General features: G+C 54.5%; 2 protein-coding genes across 9 annotated transcripts; both read left to right on the top strand.

The window, feature by feature from the left end:
- The first annotated feature begins 306 nt into the window (after window positions 1–306).
- Window positions 307–9,371, top strand: STT3A (STT3 oligosaccharyltransferase complex catalytic subunit A). 8 transcript variants are annotated; one of them, XM_030964993.1, is made up of 19 exons: window positions 307–361; window positions 1,442–1,539; window positions 1,639–1,791; window positions 1,889–1,949; window positions 2,438–2,559; window positions 2,729–2,874; window positions 3,115–3,205; window positions 4,185–4,291; window positions 4,659–4,823; window positions 5,368–5,548; window positions 6,013–6,168; window positions 6,315–6,406; window positions 7,032–7,187; window positions 7,293–7,481; window positions 7,943–8,059; window positions 8,141–8,243; window positions 8,553–8,741; window positions 8,854–8,969; window positions 9,057–9,095. In XM_030964993.1, exons 3-19 carry the CDS (start codon window positions 1,704–1,706, stop codon window positions 9,093–9,095), a joined length of 2,118 nt encoding a protein of 705 aa, XP_030820853.1. In that variant the 5' UTR covers window positions 307–361; window positions 1,442–1,539; window positions 1,639–1,703. The 8 variants fall into 8 exon arrangements, with proteins under 8 accessions (XP_030820853.1, XP_030820849.1, XP_030820848.1 ...); XM_030964989.1 differs by having other exon boundaries at window positions 1,666–1,791; XM_030964988.1 differs by having other exon boundaries at window positions 324–440; window positions 1,359–1,539; window positions 1,666–1,791; window positions 9,057–9,371.
- A 195-nt stretch (window positions 9,372–9,566) lies between these two features.
- CHEK1 (checkpoint kinase 1) lies at window positions 9,567–16,607 on the top strand. The gene is made up of 12 exons (XM_030964935.1): window positions 9,567–9,716; window positions 10,308–10,531; window positions 10,636–10,700; window positions 11,013–11,082; window positions 11,690–11,878; window positions 13,146–13,250; window positions 13,369–13,464; window positions 13,536–13,644; window positions 13,844–14,021; window positions 15,884–16,015; window positions 16,102–16,203; window positions 16,363–16,607. Exons 1-12 carry the CDS (start codon window positions 9,652–9,654, stop codon window positions 16,456–16,458), a joined length of 1,431 nt encoding a protein of 476 aa, XP_030820795.1. The 5' UTR covers window positions 9,567–9,651; the 3' UTR covers window positions 16,459–16,607.
- Window positions 16,608–17,034: the final 427 nt, after the last annotated feature.

A 17,034-nucleotide genomic window follows, 5' to 3' on the forward strand; every position in this document is an offset into this window, starting at 1 on the left:
GCGGGGTTCCCGGGCCGGGCTCCCCCCGCACCCGCGGTGGTTCCGCCGCCCACGTGGCCAGGGCCGCGCGCTTCCGCTTCCGCCCACGTGACCCGCGCGGCCCGGCCAACCCGGACGGACACGTCACGGCTCGTTCCCCGCCGGCACCGCCCGCCTCCCGCTCCGCCAATGGGAAGGCGCCATGCTCCTCACGCGCCGCCCCGCGCCCGATGAGTTTTCGGCGCTTCGGCCAATGAGCGCGGCCACGCTTGGAGTGGCGTGCGCGACGGCCAATGGGAAGCGGGCGGGGGCGGGGCGCGGGCTGGCGGCGGCGGCAGCAGGGCGGCTGCGCGGGGCGGATGGACGGGGCGGCGGGGCCGCGGTGAGGGACGGGACCGGCGCCGGGAGCGGCACCGGGAGCCGAGCGGGGCCGGGGGAGCTGCGGCTCCTGGGGCCTGCAGGTGCAGGGCTGTCCGGGCTGCGGGGTGTGTGGGGCTTGAGGGGTCACGGGGTGCCCGAGCCCTGGAGGGCGCCCGGCGTGTGGGGAGAGGGAGCGCGGGGGTTGAGGGGTCCTCAGGCGTGAGGGGTGGGACCCTGGGGCTGCTCAGGGGCTGGGGCCTGGCGGGGCAGCGCGGCGGTCGGGAGTGCTCCGTGCCAGGGGAGTTCTTGGGGGATGAGGGGTCCCCCCGAGGACATCGGGGCACCCCGGGACAGAGCCACTGGTGCCCGCAGGCGCCTGCACTGCGCTCCGTTATCGCAGGGGATCGGGAAATAACCACCGCCGGTGTTTCTGCAGCGGGCAGTGCCCAGGTGCGCCAGCCGGAATCACTTCTGGGCACAGCAAGGCTTTTCCAGGCCCGGGTTGTTGGGGTTTTAAATCTCAGCCTGTCCCACTGCGTCCTGCCTGGTGTTGTAGCTCAGAGACCTGAGCTGCACATTTACCCACCCGTGCTGGGACCGAGCCCGTCTGGAGCACTGGGAGGGGTTTTCCTGACTGATTGGGCAAGAAATGATTTGAGGAAATCTGAGTGTTTTCAAGGTAGAAAGATGTTAAAGCTGTGATTCTTCAGTAAGAGTGTCACTTCCTTGGTTTGCAACCCCAGGGTTTCTGTGGCTTTTCCTCCCCTCAGGGAGGTTGAATTAAACAGCCACATTGTCTGGTGTGAGCAAAACCAATTTACTGCATTAGCAAACTACTGGGATATATATATATATATATATATATATATATATATATATATATATATATATATATATATATATATATATATATATATATTTGACATAAGTGACCAAACTGGGAGTAACCAGGAGCCATTCAGATCTCCAGTGTGTGAGAAAGAGCACCCATTTCTTGCATTTTTGTGCCTTGCTTGCAGGTGATGGTTAAACTTCAGAGAGCATCCAGAGGGAGGGCAGAGGTTTTGCTCAAGTTTACACTGTGGTTTTGTTCTGTGCACAGAGAAACAGGCACATCCTCTGCCCCAGAGAAGTTCTGGGCTCTGTAAAGGAAGAAGAACCAGCCAGGATTTGGGGTGAGATCTCAGATCAGGACAGGAGGTGAGAGCTTTGTGGGGGGAGGCACAAGCACCCGGCAGGGGTGAAGGCTGGGCCAGAGGGGGGAGATTTAAAGTCCAAAGGCTCATGAAGGCTTTAAAGGCTTTTGATCTTCCTGATTGTGTCCAGGCATTCAGGGATCCTCAGGCCCTGCATTTGATGTGAAAATGACCAAGCTGGGGTTCCTCCGGCTCTCCTATGAGAAGCAGGACACGCTGCTCAAGCTCCTCATCCTGTCCATGGCAGCTGTCCTGTGTAAGTCTGTGCCCTCAGGGATGGCTCCTGGTGCAGGGAAACCGAGGGTGACTCATGAGCTCTGTGTGTTCACTCTGCCCCTTCTCTGTGTTTGCAGCTTTCTCCACAAGGCTTTTCTCCGTCTTAAGATTTGAAAGCGTCATCCATGAGTTTGACCCGTAAGTGTCATTTCCTCATTTCCTGGGGGCCTGTTGGGCTTTTCCTGTTCTGGAGCACACAGAATTCAGGTGATGGTGCCAGGCTCAAGTAAATCCCCATTGAGCATGTGGGATTTGGAGGTCATGTTTCAGTACAGCTTGGTTTTTCTCTTCCACACCCAAATTCGCTTGGTACCCAGGGCTCTTCCTGCAGCCCAGATCCAAGAATCACCTGCTGTTGCTTTTCTCCTGGGATGTGGTTACTCCTGACCTGGGCACAGCAGGAGAGAGCTCCTGGCACGATTTGTGTCTGTCCCAAGCTTGTTGCTGGTTGAATCAGTCCCAAGGGCCACTGTCACCTTTGTAAACACAGTATTAGTCCCCCTGGGAGGAGGAATGAACCTTTGCAGCTGAGGTTTGGGACAACTGAGGGAAACTGGGCCAGTTCTCTGTGCAGGGAACACATGGAGCAGCCCCCACAGTGCTGTCACACCCTGTCACCCTTACAGGTATTTCAACTACCGCACCACCCGCTTCCTGGCTGAGGAGGGCTTCTACAAATTCCACAACTGGTTTGATGACCGAGCGTGGTACCCCCTGGGCAGGATCATCGGGGGAACCATTTACCCAGGTAAAGCTTTGCCAAGCTGAAATGCACCTGGTGCGACGGGAAAATCGGGATGGGGACTGCTCCATGAGTGCCAGCTGGAACAGAGGGCAGCTTGGGAATGCATCCTTGGCAGCAGCTCCCTCCTGGTGACTCTGGAGCACCCTGATAACAGTGTCATTTCCATCCCCAGGCCTGATGATCACATCAGCAGCGATTTACCACGTGCTGCACTTCTTCCACATCACCATCGACATCCGCAACGTCTGCGTGTTCCTGGCTCCCCTCTTCTCCTCCTTCACCACCATCGTGACTTACCACCTCACCAAAGAGCTCAAGGTACAGGGGCCAGCAGGGTGTGCCCCACAGGCTTTGGCTTTCCAGAGGAGTGGGAGCTGTTTGCCATTTGGGAGAGCAGCTGGGTCAGAGGTTTGGAGGTGACCGCCACACTCCTCAAAACCCCAGCCTTCTGGGAAGTGGCAGATCTGTTTGAAGACTTTGTTTCCACATGCAGTTTTTATTTCATTGAGTAATAAAATCCCTAAACCCAGATGTCTTTTCCCTGGCTGTTTTTCCCAGGATGCAGGGGCAGGACTCCTTGCTGCTGCCATGATCGCTGTTGTGCCTGGATACATCTCTCGGTCTGTTGCTGGCTCCTATGATAATGAAGGTGAGTTTGTGATCCTCGGGGAAACCTTTAAGCTGAGATCAGGTGAGTTTGGTGGAAGGCTAAACCTAGGCTGCTTGGGGTGAAGGCTGAGTAGAAGCTTAGATGGAGGCAGGACATAAAGAAAGTTATAGGGTGGAAGCTATCATTTGTTGAGTCAAAATCAACTGTGTTAGTTAGAACTTTCTGTTATTCTGCTCATTCTAACCCACCTTGGATTCATTTGTATACTAGCCCTAGTGTAAGGAGGAAGATGAGTAAGGAGGTTCAGGTTAGGGTGGCAGTGGGAGATTGTAGTTGGGTGGCTCATGGTAGTGGGAGGAGTAGGGCAATTTCTAGGTCGAATAGGAGGAATAGGATGGCTGCTAGGAAGAAGTGGATTGGGTGCTGGAAAGTGGTGCTGGAAGATGCTGCAGAGCACAACAGAGGCTCTGTCCTTTCCTGGTGATCCCTGCTGGGTTTGTGCTGTACAAGCCTGACCCATCAGAGATCAGAGATGGTTTTTGGCCATGCTGTCGAGTAGAGGGAGTGTCTCCCAGCTCTGGCAGCGAGTTTACTCCAGTATCCTTGCTTGCCAGTCAGAAAGGATTTTGTCACCTCCCCAAACTCTGCCTGGAACTGGAGCTACTGTGTGGTTCCTCTGTGCTTTTATCTCTGTTCCAGCAGTGACATTGGGACTGGCAAAGGGAGCAATCTCACTGCCACAGCCTGGGGCAGAGGAGGATCGTGGCTCCTTTGCTGGAGCTGGGCTTTTGGGGGCTCTGTAGAAGTTCTTCCAGCTGGTGTGGCTGGAAGAAGCCACGTGAGTTGTTAGACACAAGCACCACAGTGTTTTGGTCTAGAAACCAGATATCAAATGCTTTTCCCAGGCCTGGCTCTTTGTGTGATGGAGCAGCAAAAGCATTTACAGATCTGTTTTTAATGGTTTGAGTTCTCTGCCGTGCCCCAGGGATGGCATTAATGGCTCCGGCTCCTTCCGCAGGTATCGCCATATTCTGCATGCTCTTGACCTACTACATGTGGATCAAGGCTGTCAAAACTGGCTCCATCTATTGGGCAGCCATGTGTGCCCTCGCCTATTTCTACATGGTGAGTGTCCCTTCTCCCAGCTCTGGGGTAACCCTGACTCTGTGTGCACTCACCAGGGAGCCATGGTGTGCTGTTCCTGTGTCAGTGTGCCCAGAGAGCTAGAACCTCTATGGAGGTGGAAAGGGAATGGGTCCTTTCTTGCAAAACTAGTGGGTTTTGTGTGACGTGTTCTTAGTAGTGTTGAAAAATCCATGTTTCTGTCAGTTTTGGAGGATGCTCTAAGGTAGAGCAGATCCCAGCTGATATTGCTACTGTGTGAAAACCCTGCCTGTGATCCCAGGAAAGCTAAACCTCTGTGTTTCACCTCAGCTCTGCAGCTGTTCAGCCCTGGAACTTGAGGGTGTGTGTCTGCTTTGTGTCCTGGCAGGTCTCCTCGTGGGGTGGCTACGTCTTCCTCATCAACCTCATCCCCTTGCACGTCCTGGTGCTGATGCTCACCGGGCGCTTCTCCCACAGGATCTACGTAGCCTATTGCACAGTCTACTGCTTGGGAACCATCCTCTCCATGCAGATCTCCTTTGTTGGCTTCCAGGTGGGCACCAGCAGGGTTTGCAGACTCAGGGATGGCTTCTAACAGAACAGCAGCGTGCTGACACCTGGTTTTACTTCTTGCCTTCATCACTGAGATTATGAGTGGGTGCTGACTCCTTGTTCCAGCTTCCATTGTGCTGATTCCTTGCCACCTTTGCCGAAATGAGCTTTTGGCTGTGCTGGATGACTTTCAAAGTTCCTAATAACCTTCAAAGCACCTAATAACCTTCCCAGCACCATTTGTCAAAAATATCTTTGGTTTTGGTGAAGGAAACATTCGTGCCATGTGTATCTTGGTATGGCAGGAAGCAGGCCTGCCCAGCTCATGTTTTCAAGAGAATCTGGTTAATTTTCCACATGGATTCTTATCAGAATCAAAGTGGATGTAGGAAAAGAGCTCATGCCAGCTGTGCCAGTCACAGGGAGGGAATATTTGAACGTTTTCCTGTGGCTGGCAGAGATTGTGCCAAGCAGTGATTTGTGGAAAAAGCCAGTAATGGCTCCTGTTCATCTCTGTGTCTGACCACACTCTGCCCCCCTCCCAGCCTGTCCTCTCCTCAGAGCACATGGCTGCCCTTGGAGTCTTCGGCCTGTGCCAGATCCATGCCTTTGTGGACTACCTCAGGAGCAAGCTGAACCCACAGCAGTTTGAAATCCTCTTCAGGAGTGTCATTTCCCTGGTTGGCTTCGTCCTCCTCTCCGTCGGGGCTGTGCTGATGCTCACAGGTAGCCTGAGGCTGTGGCCATTACAAGGGTGTTTCACCCTCTTTCCTTGCTTCCCAGGCATGGAATTTGTCCATCCTAACTCTGTGTTACTGTGGTGCCAGTGCCTCTGAGTCCCCTCAAAGGGGAAGGTTGGGATCTGCTCGAATTCGTGCATTAACAAGGAATATTTAAGCAGCAGCTGTAAGACAGAGACTCTGGGGACACCAGGCTGGTGCTGCAGATACTGGTTGTTGCTCTGTAGTAGCAAAGAGATGCTAAAGGTAGAGGTTGAGCAGGGAGGGGATTTTAGAGCGAAATTGCAATTGTATTTCCTTTCTAAAATGGCATGTTTGAGTAGTAGAGGTTCTAAATGAGGTCTGGAATCACTCATTCAGCCTCACATGTGGTTCCCTGGGAGAGTATGTGTCAGCATTGTCCATTACTCTGCTGGATCCAAAGAGGATTTGTTTTCTCCTCTTTCCTAGGGAAAATCTCCCCATGGACGGGGCGTTTCTATTCCCTGCTGGACCCTTCCTATGCCAAGAACAACATCCCCATCATCGCCTCTGTCTCTGAGCACCAGCCCACCACTTGGTCCTCCTACTACTTCGACCTGCAGCTCCTTGTTTTCATGTTCCCAGGTGAGTTGCCTGACCCTGAGTTAGTCACCAGAGGGCTTGCCTGCCTCTTGGCTGTGCCAAACCTTCTGTGTCCCCCTGTGTCCCTCAGTGCCTGGTTTAATTTCATCTCTGAGCTGAACCTGACCCCTTTTTCTCCCCCCTCACAGTTGGTCTCTACTACTGCTTCAGCAACCTCTCGGATGCCCGTATCTTCATCATCATGTATGGCGTGACCAGCATGTACTTCTCAGCTGTCATGGTGAGGGCTGCGGGCACCAGCGCTGCCTCCGAGTGCTCATAACAATTTCATTTGTTTTTCTGAACTTAGTGATGATTCTTTTACCCTGAGGGCTTTTCTCCCTTCCATAAATGTGGTTTTGTTTTGCTCCTCTGCAGTGAGGGAAGGTGAAGTTGCAAAACTCAGTGGTTTGGGTGTGACTTGTGTCCCTGGGGCCAGCGCCGCCTGATCAGTGTTCCTGATCTCCCAGAGCACCCAGTGCAATCTCAAACAAATTCTCTGGGTTTTCAGGCAGGGACTGCTGACAAACAATCACTGATGAGCCCATTTGCACTCTTCCTGTGGCACCCTGAACACTAAATGTGGTTGAGTTCTGGTGTGGAGGCAGCTACCAGTCCTTGTTTCCACCTAAGATTGCTGAAGTGACCTCAGTTTCCCATGTGGGCCAATTTTGAGCACTTCAGGGAATTTCCCTCAGGGGTGCCTGGAATGGTGGCAGCTCCCCACTAAAAAAAACAGCCACAGGTTTATCCCAAGGCTGATATATCCACTGAATTTGAGGTGCTGGGTTAGGAATGGCATCCATTTCCCTCTTCCCTTGGATTTCTGGTGGTTTCCTTCTCCAACAGTTCTGCTGTTGCCACAGGTACGTCTCATGCTGGTGCTGGCTCCGGTGATGTGCATCCTGTCTGGCATCGGGGTCTCTCAGGTGTTGTCCACCTACATGAAGAACCTGGATATCAGCCGGCCAGACAAGAAGAGCAAAAAGCAGCAGGACTCCACCTACCCCATTAAAAATGAGGTGAGCACCAGGCTGGCTCAGATAGACACCTGGTCCTGATGGGCTGAGAGCAGGAGATTGATGGCCCCATCCCTCCAGTGCTGAGACCCTGCGTTGTTCCCTCAGGTTGCCAGTGGCATGATCCTGGTCATGGCGTTCTTCCTGATCACATACACCTTCCACTCCACCTGGGTGACCAGCGAGGCCTATTCCTCCCCCTCCATCGTTCTCTCTGCCCGCGGTGGCGATGGCAGCAGGATCATCTTCGATGACTTCCGAGAAGCTTATTACTGGCTGCGGCACAACACGCCAGAGGTGCGTGACGGTGTTCACAGGGCTCTTAGGGTGAGGGAAGGGACGAGGATCTGACTCCATGTTTCAGAAGACTTGATTTATTATTTTATGATATATGTTACATTAAAACTATACTAAAAGAATAGAAGAAAGGATTTCATCAGAAGGCTAGCTAAGAATAGAAAAAGAAGGAATGATAAGAAAAGCTTGTGTCTCAGACAGGGAGTCCGAGCCAGCTGACTGTGATTGGCCATTAATTAGAAACAACCAACATGGGCCAATCACAGATGCACCTGTTGCATTCCACAGCAGCAGATAACCATTGTTTACATTTTGTTCCTGAGGCCTCTCAGCTTCTCAGGAGAAAAAATCCTAAGGAAAGGATTTTTCAGAAAATGTGTCTGTGACAGTATGAGATGTTGGGGCCTTGGGCACCCCACATTGCCCACTGAGGTGCTGATGCCAGGCCATGTTTGGTGCAGGATGCCAAGGTGATGTCCTGGTGGGACTACGGGTACCAGATCACTGCCATGGCCAACCGGACCATCCTGGTGGACAACAACACCTGGAACAACACGCACATCTCCCGCGTCGGCCAGGTGGGTCCCTCCCTCCCCTGCTGCCTTAGCCAGCCTTTCTGGGCACCACGTCAGCACTGGCTGACACCACATCTGCCCCAGGCCATGGCATCGACAGAGGAGAAAGCCTACGAGATCATGAGGGAGCTGGACGTCAGCTACGTGCTGGTGATCTTTGGCGGCCTCACTGGGTACTCATCGGACGGTAAGATCCTGCTCTGAGCCCGGTCAGGCCCAGCCACGGGTGCTGATGGCAGAATCCCACCTCCAGCTGGGGCTGTGGAGTGACAACGGGGCCAAAATGCTCCTTTTTGGAGCTCTCCCTCAACTCAACCTTGCTTTTGGCCCCCCCACATCACCTCAACCCTCCCTCCTGGCTCCCCAGCTCAACTTGGCTCCTCATTCTTTTACCTCATCCCAACCTCTTGTTCTTCCACCCCAATTTAACCCTTTCCTTTGGGCCCACAAATCAGCTCAAACCCTCATTCTTTGACCCCAACTCTCTGCCTTGCAGACATCAACAAGTTCCTGTGGATGGTGCGGATCGGGGGCAGCACGGACACGGGGAGGCACATCAAGGAGCACGACTATTACACCCCCACCGGGGAGTTCCGGGTGGACCGCGAGGGCTCCCCGGTGCTGCTCAACTGCCTCATGTACAAGATGTGCTACTACCGCTTCGGCCAGGTCTACACTGAGGCCAGTGAGTCCCTGAGTAACCCCTGGGGCATGGCACTGCTTCTGGGGGGCCCCACTGCGCCCTGACATCTCTGGGTGCGATGCAGCAGCACTGCCTGTGCTTTCCTCTCTCCTAGAGCGACCGCCAGGCTACGACCGGGTGAGGAACGCTGAAATCGGCAACAAGGACTTTGAGCTGGACGTGCTGGAGGAGGCGTACACCACAGAGCACTGGCTGGTCCGAATATACAAGGTATGGCACCAGGGCGAGCCCAGACCCACCCAGTTTGGGAAAAAAACCCATGGAATTCTACCTAATGAACCTTCTTTTACTGCCCAGGTGAAAGATTTGGACAACCGCGGGTTGTCGAGGACGTAGAGGAGCCGGCGCCAGCCGCGCCAGACACCGCACTGACCCAGCCTTGCCTGTGCAACAGAGATTCGGGGGTTTGCTGGGGGTTCGAGGGGGGCTCTTTTGGGTTTGTTTTATACCGTTTGTAAGCGCAGGCAGCGGCGGGAGGACCCTGCCCACCCCGTCCTGCCGGGAGTGATTTTTATATACACACGGAGCCGTCGCCAAATCAGGAATTGCGGCTCTCATCGGGGCTGATTGACCAGGGATTGTAAAGAATACAAATAAATAAAAATCAATTTGGAGGGTTTCTCCCTGAATTCTGTCACAGGGGCGTTGGGGCCGCTCAGCCGCTTTTAACCGATTTGAATGTAAATAGAGGCGGGGGGCGGGGTGGGGGGCGTGGCCTGTAATGGGAGCGGGATTCCAGGTGAGGGCGGGGCCTGGGGTTTGTGGGCGTGGCTCGGGCCGTGCGCGCGCAGGGCGGGGCGGGGCTCGCGGCGGTGGCGGGAAAGGGCGGCGTGGCCGGGCCGCTGCCGGGACCGGGACCGGGATCGCGGCCCGAGCGGGCCAGGGGCCGGGCATGGCGGTGCCCTTTGTGGAGGACTGGGACCTGGTGCAGACGCTGGGTGAAGGCGCCTACGGGGAGTGAGTGCGGCGGGGCCGGGGGGCGCGGGGTTGCTGCCGGCCGGGTCCGCCCCTTGCACGCCCCTGCCCTGCCCCTTGCGCGGCCCGGGCCCTGCCCTGCCCCTGCGCGGCCGCTGTCCCCTCTCCCCCGTGTGCCACTTGCGCACCTCCTGTTTGTCCCTGCGTGGTTCTGCGAGGCCGTTGCGTGCCCGCTGTTTGCTCGCCTCTTGGCCATCACACGCCGTGTGTGTGCCCGCAGCTCGCCCAGTCCGCGCTGCTCGCCCACCACAGGCCCACTGTTTGCCCGCTCCGGTCGTGGCGCGTCCTCTGTGTGCCCACTGCTCGCCCATCACACCCCCTTGCACCCCCGTGTGCCCATCGTGCACCTCCCCGTGCCTGCACTCCCTGCCTGTTCCTGCCCGCTCCCTGGCTCCAGGGGCACCATTTGCTGCCCATTCCCTGCCCCTTCCTTGCCTCCAGTGGCAATATTCCCTGCCTGCTGCCGTCTTCAGAGGCAGAATTTTCTCCCCCTTCCCTGCCTGCTGCCTGTCTCTGGGGGAAGCATTGCCATGCCCATTCCCACACCCGTTCCCTGTTCCATGCCCACCGCAGGGTGCAGCTGGCCGTGAACCGCCGCACCGAGGAGGCCGTAGCCGTGAAAATCGTGGACATGAAGCGCGCGGCCGAGTGCCCGGAGAACATCAAGAAGGAAATCTGCATCAACAAGATGCTGAGCCACGAGAACGTCGTCCGGTTCTACGGACACCGGCGGGAGGGGGCCACGCAGTACCTGTTCCTGGAGTACTGCCGCGGCGGGGAGCTCTTCGACCGCATCGGTGCGGCACGGGCTCCCCGGGGATGTAGGGGCAGCGGGGCATCCTAAATTGTCATCTCCACACGGCTGAGAACTGCTCTTCTCCTTCTTCTTCCCCACGTGCAGAGCCAGATGTCGGGATGCCAGAGCCGGAGGCACAGCGGTTCTTCCAGCAGCTGATTGCCGGCGTGGTGAGTGCTCAGCGGCAGCAATGCCGCGGGTGCCAGTGGCGATTCCTGCGCGGTGCTGATCCTCTGACCCCTGCCGTGATTCCTGCACGGTGCTGATTCCTCTGACCCTTGCCATGATTCCCACATGGCAATGACCTTTGCCGTGGTTCGTACACAGTGCTCACCCTTGCCATGATTCCCACATGGCAATGACCTTTGCCATGATTCCCACACTGTGCTGACCCTCTAACCCTTGCCATGATTCCCACACCTTGCTGACCCCTGACCCTTGCCATGATTCCCCTCAGCACTGACCCCTCCCCTCCTCCTCAGGTGTACCTGCACAGCATTGGCATCACCCACCGGGACCTGAAGCCGGAGAACCTGCTGCTGGACGAGCGAGGTGGGGGCAGGCGTGTCCCTCTCCAGCCTCCATTAAGTTTTCATTTCTTAATTTGTGGTTTTTCATTTGAGTGTTTAATTTAAAGCTTTAATTTGTATGCTTATATTTTGCATTTGAATTTTTAATGTAAGGGTCTCATTTTTTCCTGAATTTAAATTTTACTTTACATTTTTAATTTAAAATTTTTACATTTTTTTAGTTTAATTTCTTAGTTTAAGCTTTTATTTACATTCGCATTTTGATTTGAATTCCTTGTTTTAATTTTCTTTGTATTTTAATTCAAATATTTAGTTCAGCTTTCAAACCTAGAACTTTAGAATCTTAAGTTTAAATTTTAGTTTGAATTTCTTTTGATTTTATTGGTATTTTAAGTCAACTTTTAAACATAGAACTTTAAAATCTTAACTTGAATTTTTATTTTAGGCTTATTATCAATTCAAATTTTCAAACAATTTTTAAGTTTGAATTTATAATTAAAATTTTTGGTTACATTTTGATTTCTATTTCAATTTGAACTTACATTTTGAATTAATTTTTTGGGGGGATTGGGTTAATTTTGAGTATCGATTTGAAGTTTTAACTTGGCTTTGCTTCTGTTTGGGCCCAGACAACCTGAAGATCTCGGATTTCGGGCTGGCCACGGTGTTCCGGCACAACGGGCGGGAGCGGCTGCTGAACAAGATGTGCGGGACCCTGCCCTACGTGGCCCCCGAGCTGCTGCGGCGCCCCGAGTTCCGCGCAGAGCCCGTCGACGTCTGGGCCTGCGGCGTGGTGCTGACAGCCATGCTGGCCGGAGGTGGGGATGGGCAGAATTCACAGGGGTGACCTGGTGCTGATGGCCATGCTGGCCGGAGGTGGGAATGTTGGGATGGGTGGATGGAATTCACACAGAGTGACCTGGTGCTGACAGCCATGCTGGATGGAGGTGGGAATGCTGGGGTGGAATTCGCAGAGGGTGACCTGGTGCTGGTGGCCATGCTGGCCAGAGGTGGGAATGTTGGGATGGATGGATGGAATTCACAGAGGGTGATATGCTGATGGCCATGCTGGCCGGAGGTGGGGATGGATGGATGGATGGATGGATGGATGGATGGATGGATGGATGGATGGATGGATGGATGGATGGAATTCGCAGAGGGTGATGCGCTGATGGCTGTGCTGGATGGAGGTGGGAATGCTGGGATGGATGGATGGAATTCACAGAAGGTGATGTGCTGACAGCCGTGCTGGCTGGAGGTGGGAATGGATGGAATTCACAGGGGGGGATGTGCTCATGGCCATGCTGGATGGAGGTGGGAATGTTGGGATGGAATTCACAGGAGTGACTTGGTGCTGATGGCCATGCTGGATGGAGGTGGGAATGTTGGGATGTACAGAATTCACAGAGGGTGATGTGCTGATGGCCAGAGGTGGGAATGTTGGGATGGATGGAATTCACAGGAGGTGATAAATCACCAGTGGAGGTGGGAACACTGGAATGCCTCTAGGAATGGATGGAATGCCTGTGACGTGTTCAGGTGGTGTGGGGGAAATGCAGGAGTGGTGCAGAGGACATGGGGGAGTGTTTGTGGAATGTGCAGGGATGTATGTGTGGAATGCAGAAGGGGTGCACAGGTGAAATGTGTGAGGGGAAGTGCCTGGAGTGCACCAGGGATGTATGGGATGGGGAAGGGGTGCACATGAGATGGAATGTGTGGGATCCATAAGGGAGATGGGAAATGCTTGGAGGGGGATGTCTGGAGTATCCATAGGGTTGTGTGGAAGGAATAGAGGGCTGCAGAAGGGGGCAGTGATGCGATGCGATGCGATGTGATGTGATATGTAAGGGGATATATGAAGAGCAGTGGAGAGGTATGGGAAGCATAGGAGGAGCTTGGGATGCATAGAGAGGTATGGGATGTGTGTGAGAAACCATGGGATGCACAGGGAGGTTTGGGATGCATGGGGAGCACACAGGATCCGTGGCAGGGCAGGGTCACCTGGCACACCACGTCCCCACAGTGCCACACGTGTGCCCGGGGGGTTGTGGCACCATGGGTGACAGCAGTGGGATCTCCTGGCAGAGCTGCCTTGGGACCAGCCCAGCGACAGCTGCCAGGAATACAGTGACTGGAAGGAGAAGAAAACCTACCTCCCACCTTGGAAGAAGATTGATTCCGCTCCCTTGGGTAAGCACCCAGCAGCTCCCTGAATACATACATATATATAAATATATAACTATATATACACACAAATACATACATATCACACACACCATATTGTGTTCCACCCCCTCGTCTTCCCCAGCGCTGCTGCACAAGATCCTCACGGAGAGCCCGACAGCCAGGATCACCATTCCTGACATCCAGAAGGACCGGTGGTACAGCAGACCCCTCAAAAAGGGTAAGGGGCTGCGGGGGAGCGCGCTGCTGCCCCTGGATTTGGGGGTTACTTGGTGTCCTGTCCCTTTGCAGATGTCAAGAGGGCTCGTCTCTCCTCGGGGGGAGTCACCGACTCCCCTGGAGGCTTCTCCAAGCACATCCGATCCGATACAGACTTCTCACCCGTGAAGGGAGCGCTGGGGTGAGCCTCTGCTTCCCTCCACACGGGTTTGCAATTCCTTGCACGCCTCGGGGCTTTCCTGGCGTTTTCTCCAGGAGGTGGTCGGGTGGAAACCCCGCACAACCCCTGTGATCGTCCCAGATCCTGCAAAATCCCGTGCAGTTCCCACATTGGGCTCTCTCCAGCTCTCCTAACCCTTGTGTCCCCCCTTGCCTTGCAGTGAGGACAAGGCAAGCTATTCCACGTCACAGCCGGAGCCCGGCACGGGCGGGATGCCCTGGGAGAGTGGCACGGGAAGCATCGACCAGCTGGTGCAGGGCTTCAGCTTCTCGCAGCCCGCCTGCCCCGAGCACATGCTGGTCAACAGCCAACTCCTGGGCACCCCAGGCTCCTCCCAGGTCAGGGGCTGCGGGGGGCACCTGGCACCACCTGGAGCATCGCGGTGCTGCCTCGCAGTGCTTGGGATGCGGCTGGGCGAGGTTGATCCTCTTGGGATTTCACCTCGCGGCGTTTGGGGCGCAGCTCGGCATCAGCGACGGTGTCAGGGTGCATCTTGCAATGGTTGGGGGCTGCTCTCTGCTGCTTGGGGTGCAGCTTTGCCTGCTGGGGAATATTGGAGCTGTAACTTTTTGTTACTTATCACCTCAGGTGCGAGTCTGCAGGATGTGGGGCGCAGCTTTTCAGTGTTTTCAGTATCAGGGTGACACTTTGCCATGGCCTTGAGATGCGAGTCTGCAGGATTTGGGGCGCAGCTTTTTCAGCATTTTCAATATCAGGGTGATACTTTGCCATGGCCTTGAGATGCGAGTCTGCAGGATTTGGGGCGCAGCTTTTCAGTATTTTCAATATCAGGGTGATACTTTGCCATGGCTTTGGGGCGCAAGTTTGCAGGATTTGGGGCACAGCTTTTCAGCATGGCCTTGAGGTGCAAGTTTGCAGGATTTGGGGCGCAGCTTTTCAGTGTTTTCAGTATCAGGGTGACACTTTGCCATGGCCTTGAGGTGTTTGGGGACAGCTTCATGTCCAATTTACAACACTGGGGTCCAACGTTGCATTGCATAAACTGGGGTGCAACTTTGCATCCTGTATATGGCAATGAGGAGCAGCTTTGCCATGTTTATAACATCAGGGAGCAGCCTGGCAATGTGTGAGGTGTGGCTGGGGGAGGTTCATCATCTTGGGGTGCAACTCTGCAGCATTGGGGGACAGAGTCTCATCCAGTTTACATCATCAGGATCCAGTGCTGCACCTTTAGACTACTGGGGTGCAGCTTTGCCTTAGATATGTAAGATTAAGAAGCAACTTTTGTTGTATTTATAATATCAGGGAACAACTGTTGGGGCTGTGGCTGTTGAATGTTTACCACCTGAGGGTGTCTGGTGAAGGGTTTGGGGTGCAAATTTGCAGTACTTTTAGTGTCACTTTGTCACTTTGCCAGGGACTTGAGGGGCAGTTTCACATCTGATTTACAGCACTGGGGTGCAACATTGTGCTGTGTAAAATATTGGGATGCAACTTTGCACCATAAATACCACATTAAAGAGCAACTTTGCTGTATATGAAATGTCAGGGAGCAGCTTGACAAGGCTGGGATGCAGCTGTGAGATTTATCATCTCGGGGTGCCACCTCCCAAGATTTGGGGTGCAAATGTGCATCATTTATGGCATCAGAGTGCACTTTGTGCTCTGTGGTGTTTGGGGAGCAACTTTGCATCTGATTTACAGTGTCAGGGAGCAGCTTGGCAGCACTGGGGTGCTGCTGGGCAAGGTTTGTCCTCCTGGGGTGCAGCCTGGTGGTATTTGGGGCACAATTTTGCAGCATTTTGAGTAATAAAACGCAACTTTCCAGTTCCAGGGTATAGCTCTGCAGCATTTGGAAGGCAACTTCACATCCAATTTACAATCTCAGGATCCATCATTGCACTATTTATACCATTGGGGCACAACTTTGCATCCTATGTGTGATTTAAAGAGCATTTTTATGATACCAGGGGCTGACTTTGCACTGTTTGGGATGTGGCTGTGCAGCATTTCTGCTCTTTGGGACGTGGCTGTGCATCATTTCTGCTCTTTGGGATGTGGCTGTGCAGCGTTTCTGCTCTTTGGGATGCGGTTGTTGGCTTGTGCCATCAGGGGGTGCAGCTTTCCAACATTTCCTCACCGAAAGCCAGGATGTGTCAGAGCTGGGGCTGGAACCTGGTGGGATTTGGGACCTTGTGGCGGGGTTGCTGACCCCTGGAATGTTTTTTTGGGGCGGCAGAGCCCGTGGCAGCGGCTGGTGAAGCGGATGACGCGGTTCTTCACCAAGCTGGACGCCGACGGCTCCTACCGCGCGCTGAAGGAGGTGTGTGAGAAGATGGGCTACGGCTGGAAGATGAGCTGCACCAACCAGGTGGGGGTCAGGGGATGGAACTGGGGCTGGCACCCCCTGTGCTGGGTCATCAGGGAATAATTCGAGGCATTCTCCCCCCTTTGCAGGTCACCATCTCGACCACAGACAGGAGGAACAACAAACTCATCTTCAAGGTGAACCTGGTGGAGATGGAGAGCAAGATTTTGGTGGATTTTCGCCTCTCCAAGGTGTGTGTGGGGTCAGGGTGGGTGGTGGGGGCTGTATGGCAGGTGCAGGGTGGGGAAGGACCTTGTGAAAGGGGTGCAGGGTGGGGGTGACCAGGGGAGGTGGGTGCCAGGGGAGGGAGGGGTGCAGGGGGATGTCAGCCCCTGTCTGTCCCCACGCAGGGCGATGGCCTGGAGTTCAAGAGGCATTTCCTGAAGATCAAGGCCAAGCTCAGCGACATTGTCAGCACCCAGAAGGTCTGGCTGCCTGGCACCTGAGCCCTCACACCCCTTCTCTGCCTCTTCCTTCTCTTCCTCCACCTCCTCCTCCTCTTCCTCCTGGCTGCGCTCTGGCAGCAGCACCCAAATACTGTGAAGGTGTCTGGCCACCTGTTTTAGGTTTTGAAGGTTCAATAAAGCCCTGGGGGACACGAGGTGAGGCTGGCTGCTGCAAGGGGGAGTTGCACGGGGTTGTTCACTCTGAAACCTGCTGATGGCGCAGCTTTGCTCGGCCAGGGTAAATCGCACTGCGGGATCTCTGCCGAGCCCTAAACCCGCCCCAAGGGCTGGGGGCTGACCCCCCGCCCCCCATTCCTGCCCTGTCTCAGGGCAGTGGCTGCCCTCATTTTCCAACCTCTCTAATTGCTTTTCGGAAGGACTAACGAGCCCGAGAGCTGCCAGGGGTTGTTAGCGCTGGAGCGAGAGAGGAGAGCCAGGGATTAACCCCATCCCCCCCAAAAAAGAGCATCCCCCAAAAAAACCCCACCCCAGGGTGCAAACCCTGAGATATCACCACAATTCCTCCCTAAAGCTGCATCAGAGTTTAATTATTGGGCTAAAAAAAAAAGGCCTTTT

This window comes from Camarhynchus parvulus, chromosome 24, assembly GCF_901933205.1.
Source record: "Camarhynchus parvulus chromosome 24, STF_HiC, whole genome shotgun sequence".
NCBI lineage: Eukaryota > Metazoa > Chordata > Aves > Passeriformes > Thraupidae > Camarhynchus > Camarhynchus parvulus.

Bases quoted from the DNA above. Each gene is read 5' to 3' on its own strand.
- STT3A (XM_030964993.1), top strand. From the start codon at position 1,704: ATGACCAAGCTGGGGTTCCTCCGGCTCTCCTATGAGAAGCAGGACACG. The intron at 8,060-8,140 runs GTGGGTCCCTCC...CATCTGCCCCAG, and splicing joins ACATCTCCCGCGTCGGCCAG to GCCATGGCATCGACAGAGGA. The intron at 8,970-9,056 runs GTATGGCACCAG...TTTACTGCCCAG, and splicing joins GGCTGGTCCGAATATACAAG to GTGAAAGATTTGGACAACCG.
- CHEK1 (XM_030964935.1), top strand. From the start codon at position 9,652: ATGGCGGTGCCCTTTGTGGAGGACTGGGACCTGGTGCAGACGCTGGGT. The intron at 10,532-10,635 runs GTGCGGCACGGG...CCCCACGTGCAG, and splicing joins GGAGCTCTTCGACCGCATCG to AGCCAGATGTCGGGATGCCA. The intron at 14,022-15,883 runs GTCAGGGGCTGC...TTGGGGCGGCAG, and splicing joins GCACCCCAGGCTCCTCCCAG to AGCCCGTGGCAGCGGCTGGT.